This window comes from Salvelinus alpinus, chromosome 24, assembly GCF_045679555.1.
Source record: "Salvelinus alpinus chromosome 24, SLU_Salpinus.1, whole genome shotgun sequence".
In the NCBI taxonomy this organism is placed as follows: domain Eukaryota; kingdom Metazoa; phylum Chordata; class Actinopteri; order Salmoniformes; family Salmonidae; genus Salvelinus; species Salvelinus alpinus.
In genome coordinates this window covers 45,918,526-45,933,831 of record NC_092109.1, presented here as the reverse complement: position 1 = coordinate 45,933,831, position 15,306 = coordinate 45,918,526, and the positions used below count along the sequence as shown (strand labels likewise).

At 40.8% G+C, this 15,306-nt stretch overlaps 1 protein-coding gene across 1 annotated transcript in view; it reads left to right on the top strand.

The window, feature by feature from the left end:
• The first annotated feature begins 721 nt into the window (after positions 1–721).
• LOC139551628 (uncharacterized) overlaps positions 722–15,306 on the top strand; it is a 17,233-nt gene continuing 2,648 nt past the window's right edge. Inside the window, exons 1-5 of the mRNA XM_071362896.1 lie at positions 722–1,009; positions 3,208–3,321; positions 7,235–7,277; positions 9,438–9,517; positions 14,617–14,666. Coding sequence (XP_071218997.1) covers positions 1,000–1,009; positions 3,208–3,321; positions 7,235–7,277; positions 9,438–9,517; positions 14,617–14,666 — 297 coding nt within the window. The 5' untranslated portion in view covers positions 722–999. The remainder of the gene's footprint in view (positions 1,010–3,207; positions 3,322–7,234; positions 7,278–9,437; positions 9,518–14,616; positions 14,667–15,306) is intronic.

Genomic DNA, 15,306 nt, shown 5'->3' with positions numbered 1-15,306 from the left:
ACTATATTGATTATATTGGCTGGTCATAAACGCTCTTATAAAAATAAACGTTTTGAAGTCGTGTGTGTGTGTGTGTGTGTGTGTGTGTGTGTGTGTGTGTGTGTGTGTGTGTGTGTGTGTGTGTGTGTGTGTGTGTGTGTGTGTGTGTGTGTGTGTGTGTGTGTGTGTGTGTGTGTGCGTGCGTGCGTGCGTGCGTGCGTGCGTGCGTGCGTGCGTGCGTGCGTGCGTGCGTGCGTGCGTGCGTGCGTGCGTGAGTGCGTGCGTGCGTGTGTGTGGTTAATGTTTGTCAGAAATAACAGCAGTTTACACATACACTTCCTGTTGTCTCTCTCGCTGGAAAAAAGATACATAGAATACATTCTCCATAAACTATGCATAAATTACCAAGAAAATCATAGTCTGTGCAATGCCATAGAAAATGTAAATTCTTAGAATACAATTAAATAGAATGAAAACCAAAATTAGGGTTTAAGTCCTTCAGAAAACGGCCACAATATGTTTAAAAAATGTAAAACTGATAAATGTACTAAAGTTTATTACAGTAACTAAAGAAGACTTTTCTAAAGTCTAGTCTAACCTAAAATGACAAATGAGGTCACAACATTTCCTGTTTGCAACCGAAAAACATACCTACGAGAGAAAAGAGAGAGAGAGAGAGAGAGAGAGAGAGAGAGAGAGAAGGTAAAAATAACAGAAGATGTTAAATATAGACTGTGTTGTGAAACACCACAGACAGAGACACAGAGAGAGAAAGAGATATATACAGTTAGAGAGAGAGAAGAGAGAGAGAGAGAAGGAGAGAGAGAGAGAGAGAGAGAGAGAGAGAGAAGGAGAGAGAGAGAGAGAGAGAGAGAGATAGAAGGAGAGCGAGAGAGAGGAGAGAGAGAAATATATAGAGAGAGAGAGAGAAAGAGAGAGGGAGAAGGAAAGAGAGATATACAGAAAGAGACAGAGAGAGAGAGAGACTATTATTTACTCTATAACTCCATAATTATTCTAATGATGTCAGGTAAGACCAACGTTTAACTTTTTTTAAATAAAGTAATTTCCAAATGAAACCATGTTCATAATTATCCTTAAGATCTATATGTTGGAGTTTAGACTTTGTTTGAAAAGTTTAAGTAGGAAATTGTATGAATTGTGACCTTTACAGAGGAAGATGTCAAGTCTCTGAAAAGGCTTTTCAGACAAACATATTTCATGTCTTTCAGAAAGGGTTCACAGAGCTTGTTTCTCCGCTCACGGAGCTTGTTTCTCCGCTCACAGAGCTTGTTTCTCCGCTCACAGAGCTTGTTTCTCCGCTCACGGAGCTTGTTTCTCCGCTCACGGAGCTTGTTTCTCCGCTCACAGAGCTTGTTTCTCCGCTCACAGAGCTTGTTTCTCCGCTCACAGAGCTTGTTTCTCCGCTCACAGCTGTCCCCCAGGGTTTAACTACGAATATGAAATGTAACATCCGTCACGTATTTTAGGAAACGTTTTTTTGTACAACATGCACCTGACATGGGATCATCTTGAAAAACTTTCTCTGTAAAGCGAACTATCATCAAGGTTTTATAGGGTCTAAAATTGGTTCCTCTCTTTTCACTGTCAGCATGGTTTTTCAGCTTTCTGATATATGTAACATACATAACTGTTGTATCATCATATATCATTTATCGTATCTTAGCTTCAGAAGACGTTCTGTGGATGTGACGGAAAATAATGTATCGTATCACCACGTTCTGTGGATGTGACGGAGGGTAATGTATCGTATCACCACGTTCTGTGGATGTGACGGAGGGTAATGTATCGTATCACCACGTTCTGTGGATGTGATGGATAGTAATGTATCGTATCACCACGTTCTGTGGATGTGATGGATAGTAATGTATCGTATCACCACGTTCTGTGGATGTGATGGATAGTAATGTATCGTATCACCACGTTCTGTGGATGTGATGGATAGTAATGTATCGTATCACCACGTTCTGTGGATGTGACGGATAGTAATGTATCGTATCACCACGTTCTGTGGATGTGATGGATAATAATGTATCGTATCACCACGTTCTGTGGATGTGACGGATAGTAATGTATCGTATCTTAGCTTCAGAAGTCTGTTTATTCACCACGTTATGTGTGCTTGTTCTGGGGTCTATTCCTCAGACTTTCACTGAAGCAATTGTTGAAAAAGATGTTAAGATTGTCATGGAAAATTAAATTAAATTGTAAAAAATTATAAAGCCCTTGTTACAGCAGCTGATGTCACAAAGTGCTGTACAGAAACCCAGCCTAAAACATCCAAACAGCAATCAATGCAGGTGTAGAAGCACGGTGGCTAGGAAAAACTCCCTAGAAAGGCCAAAACCTAGGAAGAAACCTAGAGAGGAACCAGGCTCTGAGGAGTGGCCAGTCCTCTTCTGGCTGTGCCGGGTGGAGATTATAACAGAACATGGCCAAGATGTTCAAATGTTCATAAATGACCAGCAGGGTCAAATAATAATAATCACAGTGGTTGTCGAGGGTGCAACAGGTCAGCACCTCAGGAGTAAATGTCAGTTGGCTTTTCATAGCCGATCATGAAGAGTATCTCTACCGCTCCTGCGGTCTCTAGAGAGTTGAAAACAGCAGGTCTGGGACAGGTAGCACGTCCGGTGAACAGGTCAGGGTTCCATAGCCGCAGGCAGAACAGTTGAAACTGGAGGACGTGTATATTTCGTCACAATTCAACAGGTAAAGGTTCATTCACACTACCGTTCAAAAGTTAAGGGTCACTTAGAAATGTCCTTGTTTTTGAAAGAAAAGCACGTTTTTTTTGCCTAGAAGGTCAGCATCCTGGAGTCGCCTCTTCACTGTTGACGTGAGACTGGTGTTTAGTAGGTTATGCCAATTTTGGGGTCTGTACACTCCCCCCTAATAGTTACTATAGACACACATCAAAAGTTTAAATTCCATTTTTGTTTGTCCATTCTGTGAGACATAAAAGTTTTTTAAATGCAATGTCCATAATGCTGGAATCACACAAAGTGTATTACACGAGCAGAACATTCATCTAGAGTTTTAAAATGTTAACCTGTGAAAAAGGTAAACAGCAGAATGAGACACATGTTTAAAACAATAAACCCTCTATTTGTCCAGACTGACTTTGTCCAGACTGACTTTGTCCAGACCGGGTGGATCCATCTCTGACCCATAACTAACTTGTTCTCTCTGTTTTTTGTTTTATAGGCTGTACCTGGTACATAGCACCTCTGACTTTAATCTGTCTGCTTCTCTTCATCTCTGTGTGTCTCAATCTCACCCTCTGCTTTCTGAGACACAGGAACAACAGACACAAAGCAGGTAAATTATTACTTGTTGAATAAAATCTCTCTCTCCGAGCAATTGTGTTAGTATAAAATAACATATTTTCCCTTTTTGTTTGCATAGAATATGGCTCAATATAGTATTATTTATATTCTGAGTATTTTTTGCTCATCTTTATGTTGTGTAATGATAATAATAATAATGTAATAATAATAATAATGTAATGATAATAATGTAATAATAATAATAATAATAATAATGTAATAATAATTATAATGTAATAATAATAATGTAATAATAATAATGTAATGATAATAATGTAATGATAATAATAATGTAATAATAATAATAATGTAATAATAATAATAATGTAATAATAATAATGTAATAATAATAATGTAATAATAATAATGTAATGATAATAATGTAATGATAATAATAATGTAATAATAATAATAATGTAATAATAATAATAATGTAATAATAATAATAATGTAATAATAATAATAATGTAATAATAATAATAATAATAATAATGTAATAATAATAATAATGTAATAATAATAATAATAATGTAATAATAATAATAATGTAATAATAATAATAATGTAATAATAATAATAATAATAATGTAATAATAATAATGTAATAATAATAATGTAATAATAATATTGTAATAATAATAATGTAATGATAATGATGGACCTGAATGTGTATTGTGTACGTCCACACAAACAATAACATCAGACACCAGGCACAACACACACAGAGCACTGACACAGACACAGAGCACTGACACTGATGCTGACACAGAGCACTGACACAGACACAGAGCACTGACACAGAGCACTGACACAGACACAGAGCACTGACACAGAGCACTGACACAGATCACTGACACGGACACAGACACAGAGCACTGACACAGAGCACTGACACAGACACAGAGCACTGACACAGACTCAGAGCACTGACACAGATCACTGACACAGAGTACTGACACGGACACAGACACGAGCACAGAGCACAGACACAGAGCACTGACACTGACACAGACACAGACACAGACACTGACACAGACACTGACACTGACACAGACACAGACACGAGCACAGAGCACAGACACAGACACAGACACAGACACTGACACTGACACAGACACAGACACAGACACGAGCACAGAGCACAGACACAGACACAGACACAGACACAGACACAGGCACAGGCACAGGCACAGACACAGACACAGACACGAGCACAGAGCACAGACACAGACACAGAGCACAGAGCACAGAGCACAGACACGAGCACAGACACAGACACGAGCACAGAGCACAGACACAGACACAGACACAGACACAGACACAGACACAGACACGAGCACAGAGCACAGAGCACAGAGCACAGAGCACAGACACAGACACAGACACAGACACAGACACGAGCACAGACACAGAGCACAGAGCACAGACACAGACACAGACACGAGCACAGAGCACAGAGCACAGAGCACAGACACAGACACTGACACTGACACAGACACAGACACAGACACAGACACAGAGCACAGACACAGACACAGACACAGACACAGACACGAGCACAGAGCACAGACACAGACACTGACACTGACACTGACACAGACACAGACACAGACACAGACACAGACACGAGCACAGACACAGACACAGACACAGAGCACAGGCACTGACACTGACACTGACACTGACACAGACACTGACACTGACACTGACACAGACACAGACACAGACACAGACACAGACACGACACAGACACAGACACAGACACAGACACAGACACGAGCACAGACACAGACACGAGCACAGAGCACAGAGCACAGACACAGACACAGACACAGACACAGACACAGACACAGACACGAGCACTGAGCACAGAGCACAGAGCACAGAGCACAGACACAGACACTGACACTGACACTGACACAGACACAGACACGAGCACAGAGCACAGAGCACAGACACAGACACAGGCACAGGCACAGACACAGACACAGACACGAGCACAGAGCACAGACACAGACACAGACACAGAGCACAGAGCACAGACACGAGCACAGACACAGACACGAGCACAGAGCACAGACACAGACACAGACACGAGCACAGACACAGACACAGACACAGAGCACAGAGCACAGAGCACAGACACGAGCACAGACACAGACACGAGCACAGAGCACAGACACAGACACAGACACAGACACAGACACGAGCACAGACACAGACACGAGCACAGACACAGACACGAGCACAGAGCACAGAGCACAGAGCACAGAGCACAGACACAGACACAGACACAGACACAGACACGAGCACAGAGCACAGAGCACAGACACAGACACTGACACTGACACAGACACTGACACTGACACTGACACAGACACAGACACAGACACAGACACTGACACTGACACTGACACAGACACAGACACAGACACAGACACAGACACAGACACAGACACTGACACTGACACTGACACAGACACAGACACTGACACTGACACTGACACTGACACTGACACAGACACAGACACAGACACAGACACAGACACTGACACTGACACTGACACGGACACGGACACAGACACAGACACGAGCACAGACACTGACACTGACACTGACACTGACACTGACACTGACACAGACACAGACACAGACACAGACACAGACACAGACACAGACACAGACACAGACACAGACACAGACACAGACACAGACACAGACACAGACACAGACACAGACACGAGCACAGAGCACAGAGCACAGAGCACAGAGCACAGACACAGACACGAGCACAGAGCACAGACACAGAGCACAGACACTGACACTGACACTGACACTGACACTGACACTGACACTGACACTGACACTGACACAGACAGACACTGACACTGACACAGACACAGACACAGACACGAGCACAGAAACAGACATGAGCACAGAGCACAGACACAGACACAGACACAGACACAGACACAGACACGAGCACAGACACAGACACGAGCACAGAGCACAGACACAGACACAGACACAGACACAGACACAGACACAGACACGAGCACAGAGCACAGACACACCTCTCTCACCTCTCTCACGTCTCTCACCTCTCTTACCTCTCTCACCTCTCTCACCTCTCTCACCTCTCTCACCTCTCTTACCTCTCTCACCTCTCTCACCTCTCTCACCTCTCTCACCTCTCTCACCTCTCTCACCTCTCTCACCTCTCTCACCTCTCTCACCTCTCTCACCTCTCTTACCTCTCTCACGTCTCTCACCTCTCTCACCTCTCTCACCTCTCTTACCTCTCTTACCTCTCTCACCTCTCTCACCTCTCTTACCTCTCTCACGTCTCTCACCTCTCTCACCTCTCTCACGTCTCTCACCTCTCTTACCTCTCTCACCTCTCTTACCTCTCTCACCTCTCTCACCTCTCTCATCTCTCTCACGTCTCTTACCTCTCTCACCTCTCTCACGTCTCTCACCTCTCTTACCTCTCTCACCTCTCTTACCTCTCTCACCTCTCTCACCTCTCTCACCTCTCTCACCTCTCTTACCTCTCTCACCTCTCTCACCTCTCTCACCTCTCTCACCTCTCTCACCTCTCTTACCTCTCTCACCTCTCTCACCTCTCTTACCTCTCTCACCTCTCTCATCTCTCTCACCTCTCTCACCTCTCTCACCTCTCTCACCTCTCTCACCTCTCTCACCTCTCTCACCTCTCTCACGTCTCTCACCTCTCTTACCTCTCTTACCTCTCTTGCATTTTTTACCTCTCTTACGTCTCTTGCAGCAACATAAATGGCATCTGTCATTCTGTAGGCTATTTTGTTAATCAGCATTGCTTAACTCAACTTTGTCAGTCTCATCGACTCACAGAAAAGTGATTGTCCACCATTTTGTTTTGACAGACAAAGAGGAGTTTCTCTACCAACAGCATTATCCAAGAGAGAGGTAGGGGTTTATTATCATACTCCAGTAACGTATTTCATCTACCGTTGTGTGTGTGTCTTATGTCTTTTCTAAAATGTGTGTGTGTGTGTGTGTGTGTGTGCGTGCGTGTGTGTGCGTGTGTGCGTGCGTGCGTGCGTCTAGTCAGTGATCTAACATAAATCACTCATCTCAAATGTACAGTATCGGAAAGTATTCAGACCCCTTGACTATTTTCCACATTTTGTTACGTTACAGCCTTATTCAAAAATGGATTCAATAATTTGTTTTACCCCTCATCAATCTACACACAATACCCCAATAATTACAAAGCAAAAACAGGTTTTTATCAGTTTTTTTCAAATTCATTAAAAATTTAAAATAAACTGATTTACATAACCATTCAGACCCTTTGCTATGCAACTCGAAATTGAGCTCAGGTGCATCCTGTTTCCATTGATCATCCTTAACTTGTTTCTACAACTTGATTGGAGTCCACCTGTGGTAAATTCAATGGATTGGACATGATTTGGAAAGGCACACACCTGTCCATATAAAGGTCCCACAGTTGACAGAGCATGTCAGAGCAAAAACCAAACCATGAGGCCGAAGGAATTGTCTGTAGAGCACCGAGACAGGATTGCATCAAGGCACAGATCTGGAGAAGGGTACCAAAAAAATTTGACAGCATTGAAGATCCCCAAGAACACAGTGTCTCCATCATTCTTAAATGGAAGAAGTTTGGAACCACCAAGACTCTTCCTAGAGCTGGACGGCTGGCCGGCTGGCCAAACTGAGCAATAGGGGGAGAAGGTCCTTGATCAGGGAGGTCACCAAGAACCAGATGGTCACTCTGACAGAGGTTCAGAGTTCCTCTGTGGAGATGGGAGAACCTTCCAGAAGGACAACCATCTCTGCAGCACTCCACCAATCAGGCCACATAACAGCCCGCTTGGAGTTTGCCAAAATGCACCTAAAGACTCTCAGGCCATGAGAAACAAGATTCTCTGGTCTGATGAAACCAAGATTGAACAATTTAGCCTGAATGTCAAGCGTCATTTCTGGAGGAAACCTGGCACCATCCCTACGGTGAAGCATGATGGTGGCAGCATCATGCTGTGGGGATGTTTTTGAGCGGCAGGGACTGAGAGACTAGTCAGGATCAAGGGAAAGATGAACAGAGCAAAGTACAGAGAGATCCTTGATGAAAACCTGCTCCAGAGCACTCAGGACCTCAGACTGGGACGAAGGTTCACCTTCCAACAGGACAACGACCCTGAGCACACAGCCAAGACGCAGGAGTGGCTTCGGGACAAGTCTGAATGTTCTTGAGTGGCCCAGCCAAAAAATAAAAACCTGTTTTTGCTTTGTCATTTTGGGTTATAACATGTGTAGATTGATGAGGGGAAAAAGCAACGTAACAAAATGTGGAAAAAGTCAAGGGGTCTGAATACTTTTCGAATGTGATTTGTAAATTGGAGTCACTTCACTTAGTCTTTCTTATCCAGAGAGACTTACAGTTAGTGCATTTGTCTTCAGATAGCTAGGTGGGACAACCACATTTTACTGCCATAGGAAGTACATTTTTCCCCAATGAAGTAGCAGAGTCACAGCTAGCAGGAAAAGACCAATGCCAGCTTTTTTTGTGGTGTATATTGATGTATATTGATGTATATTAATGTATATTGATGTATGTGATGTATATTGATGTATGTGATGTATATTGATGTATATTGATGTATGTGATGTATATTGCTGTATATTGCTGTATTTTTATGTATATTGATGTATGTGATGTAAATTGATGTATATTGCTGTATATTGCTGTATTTTGATGTATATTGATGTATGTGATGTATATTGATGTATATTGATGTATGTTATGTATAATGATGTATATTGCTGTATATTGCTGTATTTTGATGTATATTGGTGTATGTGATGTATATTGATGTATATTGATGTATGTGATGTATATTGCTGTATATTGCTGTATTTTTATGTATATTGCTGTATTTTTATGTATATTGATGTATGTGATGTAAATTGATGTATATTGCTGTATATTGCTGTATATTATTGTATATTCATGTATATTTATGTATATTGATGTATGTAATGTATATTGATGTATATTGATGTATGTGATGTATCTGATTTATGTGGTCCTGGCTGTGTCTCCAGTCTTAGTAGATTGGAGGAGGAAGAGGAGGAAGAGGAGGATCAGCAGCAGGAGAATCCCATCTACGGAAACATCACTGCAGGTGACATCACATCACATCACATAATATCTATGGAAACATCGCTACAGATGACATCACATCACATCACATCACATAATATCTATGGAAACATCACTACTTGTGGACGGATGCCCTAGGCATCGATTAAATGTCTGTATTTTTTAATTTATGTATTCTAGCGTAACTTCAGTGTAGAACCCTCGTCTCTCTCTCTCTCTCTCTCTCTCTCTCTCTCTCTCTCTCTCTCTCTCTCTCTCTCTCTTCTCTCTCTCTCTCTCTCTCTCTCTCTCTCTCTCTCTCTCTCTCTCTCTCTCTCTCTCTCTCTCTCTCTCTCTCTCTCTCTCTTCTCTCTCTCTCTCTCAGTCTCTCTCACCTCAATTTAATTTAACGGGCTTTATTGGCATAGGAAACACATGTTAACATTGCCAAAGCAAGTGACATAGACAATAAACAAAAGTGAAATAAACTTTTTAAAAAGAACAGTAAACATTACACTCATAGAAGTTCCAAAAGAATAAAGACATTACAAATGTCATATTATGTATATATACAGGGTTGTAATGATGTACAAATAGTTAAAGTACAAAAGAGAAAATATATACAAATAAATATGGTTTGTATTTACAATGGTGTTTGTTCTTCACTAGTTGCCCTTTTCTTGTGGCAACAGGTCACACATCTTGCTGCTGTGATGGCACACTGTGGTATTTCACCCAGTAGATATGGAGTTTATCAAAATGTGATTTTTTTCAAATTCTTTGTGGATCTGTGTAATCTGATGGAAATATGTGTCTCTAATATGGTAATACATTTGGCAGGAGGTTAGGAAGTGCAGCTCAGTTTCCACCTCATTTTGTGGGCAGTGTGCACACTGGTTTGCCTACGGCGGCCTTTCTACATAGCAAGGCTATGCTCACTGAGTTTGTACATAGTCAAGGATTTCCATAATTTTGTTCAGTCAAAGTGGTCAGGTATTCTACCACTGTGTACTCTCTGTTTAGGGCCAAATAGCATTCTAGTTTGCTCTTCGTTTTTTTGTTAATTCTTTCCAATGTGCTTTCTCGTGATTTGGTTGGGTCTAATTGTGTTGTTGTCCTGGGGCTCTGTGGGGTGTGTTTGTGTCTGTGAACAGAGCCCTAGGACCAGCTTGCTTAGGGGACTCTTCTCCAGGTTCATCTCTCTGTAGGTGATGGCTTTGTTATGGAAGGTTTGGGAATCGCTTCCTTTTAGGTGGTTGTAGAATTTAATGGCTCTTTTCTGGATTTTGATAATTAGAGGGTATTGACCTAATTCTACTCTGCATGCATTATTTGGTGTTTTACATTGTACACTGAGGATATTTTTGCAGAATTCTGCATGCAGAGTCTCAATTTGGTGTTTTTCCCATTTTGTAAGTTCTTGGTTGGTGAGCGGACCCCAGACCTCACAACCATAAAGGGCAATGGGCTCTATGACTGATTCAAGTATTTTTTAGCCAGATCTTAATTGGTATGTCGAAATTTATGTTCCTTTTGATGGCATAGAATGCCCTTCTTGCCTTGTCTCGCAGATCGTTCACGGCTTTGTGGAAGTTACCTGTGGCGCTGATGTTTAGGCCGAAGTACGTATTTGAGAGGTCAAATATACTGTTCAGGAGTCTAGAAAAGTTCAATGGAATTCTGGAATCGAACGGAGATGGTTCCTTAATGCGGAAACTAGTAAATCGATTAAATCGATTAAATCGGGTGTTGGAGGAGTTGCTACGGAGCGGACAACAGTCCATGTGGATTTGATGCTATTCCTCGTGTGTTGGGAAAGGCTGGTAAACAAGCATTTTACGGTAAAGTCTACATCAGTTGTATTCGGCGCATGTGATCTATACAATTTGATTTGATGGAGTTATTTCGGCATGAACCATTCAAAACGGGACTTTTAAGCGGTTATTGTCTTGTTCTTAACTGTAATCAGAGCGCTAATATCAATCCTATGCATGCCAGTTAACAGATTTCATCATCCGTTCACTTTTTTTCATGCACTTTGACAGGTAAATATTTGATATTTAGCCAATGAGTGGCCTAATATCTAGCTAATATTTAGCATCTTCGGCTACACAACTTTCCCGTGCACAATAGGCTACGGACGCAAGCCTCTCCGCTATTCCTCTTGTCGTGAAATCCAAGGAAAAACTATAGTCTACAAAAACTATAGGACATTAATGTTGTATACATTTTAATACTAGGACCTCATAGGCTTTTCGTTGAGAGAAGCATGCTTGCTCTTGCTAATTGCTGAATGTAAAATAGGCCTAGGCCAAATTGAACTGTTTGGGAAGAGAGAGTTAATTATGTATTATCTATTTCACTTGCTTTGGCAATGTAAACATATATGTTTCCCATGTCAATAAAGCCTCTTAACTTGAATTGAAATGTACATTTGAATTGAGTGCATAGTTGGACTGATTATTAAACGGTTTCACATGACAGACAGGGGAAATTAACATAGTTGGACTGATTATTAAACGGTTGCACATGACAGACAGGGGAAATTAACATAGTTGGACTGATTATTAAACGGTTGCACATGACAGACAGGGGAAATTAACATAGTTGGACTGATTATTAAACGGTTGCACATGACAGACAGGGGAAATTAACATAGTTGGACTGATTATTAAACGGTTGCACATGACAGACAGGGGAAATTAACATAGTTGGACTGATTTATTAAACGGTTGCACATGACAGACAGGGGAAATTAACATAGTTGGACTGATTATTAAACGGTTGCACATGACAGACAGGGGAAATTAACATAGTTGGACTGATTATTAAACGGTTGCACATGACAGACAGGGGAAATTAACATAGTTGGACTGATTTATTAAACGGTTGCACATGACAGACAGGGGAAATTAACATAGTTGGACTGATTATTAAACGGTTGCACATGACAGACAGGGGAAATTAACATAGTTGGACTGATTATTAAACGGTTGCACATGACAGACAGGGAAAATTAACATAGTTGGACTGATTATTAAACGGTTGCACATGACAGACAGGGAAAATTAACATAGTTGGACTGATTATTAAACGGTTGCACATGACAGACAGGGATGAGCACAGTGAAAAATAATATCCAAACGAATTGACATCCATTACAAAAATGGAAATCACTTACAAACCACTTGAGCAACTGTAGGCCGTCTGTTCTTAATTGAATTGCCTAGTTAAATAAAGGTTAAATACATTTTTAAAAATGAAGCAACGAGGCAAGCAATAACATGATGTAAAAAATGCGCAAGTCAAACAGCGTTTGTTGTTTATTTTCTACATTTAATTTAAATACGAGTTTCTATATTCTATTTAGCATTAGACTACATGTTAACCTACATTGAAGTAGTATTTACAGTTGTCACTATGACAATGAACCAGCACTATATGGGCTCAGTTACCACCTTTTAACATGAGTATACAGCGTGCAGTAGGATTCAGTTACTGCCATTTTTAACATGAGTATACAGCGTGCAGTAGGATTCAGTTACCACCTTTTAACATGAGTATACAGCGTGCAGTAGGATGCAGTTACCACCTTTTAACATGAGTATACAGCGTGCAGTAGGATGCAATTACCACCTTTTAACATGAGTATGTAGGATGTGTTGATCAGTTGATTGACAGGTGCAGGCTACTGTAGAAAGATAAACTTTCCTCTAGTGTGGATGTTCGCCAACGTTTTATAGTTCTGTGTAATTTATCGTGAACTATCGTGATAGTTATCGGCTTTGGTGTGGACGGGCCTCAACGCTCAAATGACTAAATGCCATCTTCTAGCGGATAACAGCAATATGGTCTGAATACAGCAGTGGTTCTCAACCAGGGGTTGATTTGATGGAAATCACGACTGCATCAATGGTAGCCTACTAACAAGGGGTTTCATATTCTCTGTTATTTAGTTTGAATGATCATTCTGGATGGGGAGGGTTACATGTTTTGTTTTCTCCATGTACTCTGGGAGGCCCAGGTAAACATGTTATTGTCCCCGGGGGAGAAGGACAACTGTTTTCATTTCAGAGGTCCGATAACGTCCAGGTATCCCTCATTATAAATCACCATTATTCCCTAATGACACAACATTAACATCGGTCAATTTAGGTTTTTACATCAACAAATAACCTTCAATTCATTGCATTTTCACCTCTTATCAAAATGAAAATTAACAAATGAAAACATTTACTCAATACAATTTAAAATAAATTATATTAACTTTCTCAAAAACGTTTGTATTATTTTGTCCCATAAAATAAGCTGTACTATTCCCCCCCCCCCCCCCCCCCCCAAAAAACACGTAATTTTTTAATAAATATTAGCGACATAACTGCTCTTCCCCCGCGACTCTGCCTTTGAATACCACTGCTCTAAGGCTGTATCATCTCACATTTCTTTACATGGATCTTGACAAAAATGTACAGCCAGTTTTTATTTAAAGCAAGTGTCTATACATTCTAACCTTCACAACGAAACGCGTACAGTTTAATTTACAGTTGTAACAGCGCTATAAATACAACAGTGTCGTAGCTGAACGATAAGAATAACGTTTTTTTACAAGTATAGCTATCTTACTGCCTTCTAACTGCTGCAATAGAATTAGGCAGAATAACCTTTGTGTTTTGTTTGCGAACCTAATCTGACAGATAGTATCTGTAAATAAAGCTGCAAAGTTCATCAGGGTGTCATTATTTTCTTACGCCAACAACACAGTGACATCGAATACTAACAATACTATATACCCTGAACTTGTGTACATCAAGCTTCATTTTTTCCATTTAGATATGATCATGATTGTGTTCTAGTTTCCTGAGTTAAATGGAAACGTGTGTTTATGACTAAATCATGTGTCTGTGTGTGTGTGTGTGTGTGTGTGTGTGTGTGTGTGTGTGTGTCTGTGTGTGTGTTCTGTGTGTGTGTTCTGTGTGTGTGTGTGTGTGTGTGTGTGTGTGTGTGTGTGTGTGTGTGTGTGTGTGTGTGTGTGTGTGTGTGTGTGTGTGTGTGTGTGTGTGTGTGTGTGTGTGTTTTGTGTGTGTGTGTGTGTGTGTGTGTGTGTGTGTGTGTGTGTGTGTGTGTGTGTGTGTGTGTGTGTAGACTTGTGTTATGAGCCCATGACCAAGCAACGTTCCAGAGACGACAGAAAGGTACGTACATCGTGCCAAAATGTTTCTTGTTCATTATTGTTCACATACAACTGTCATTACAATAATATTTTATTTTAGAATTTGGTTTTAAACTCTACTGTGTAAATTAAAACAAAAATATATAGAGGACATCGTTTGATTTACTTTAATTAAATGTCAATGCCCACGTAAAACAAAATGTGAATGAAAAACTATCTTCTCATCTCATAATGGTAATAATATTTAGATTTAGATTTTCCACTCTGGAAATTAAATACGCCTATACACAGTATTCATGCTAACAACAAAATGTCTAAAGAGGCCTTTATATATTGCAGTTATATCGCTTAGACCACACGTCGCTTAGACCGCACTTGCTTAGACCACACAGCTCATATTAAGCTATATTACAAATAGCACCATATTCCCTTTATAGTTCACCACTTCTGACCAGAAGTAGTGCACTATATAGGGAATAGGGTGACATAAGGCTCTGGTCTAAAGTAGTGCACTATATATAGGGAATAGGGTGCCATAGGGCTCTGGTCTAAAGTAGTGCACTATATAGGGAATAGGGTGCCATAAGGCTCTGGTCTAAAGTAGTGCACTATATTGAATAGCACACCATGTTAACTCAAGTCTGTTTCTAAAGTAGTTCACA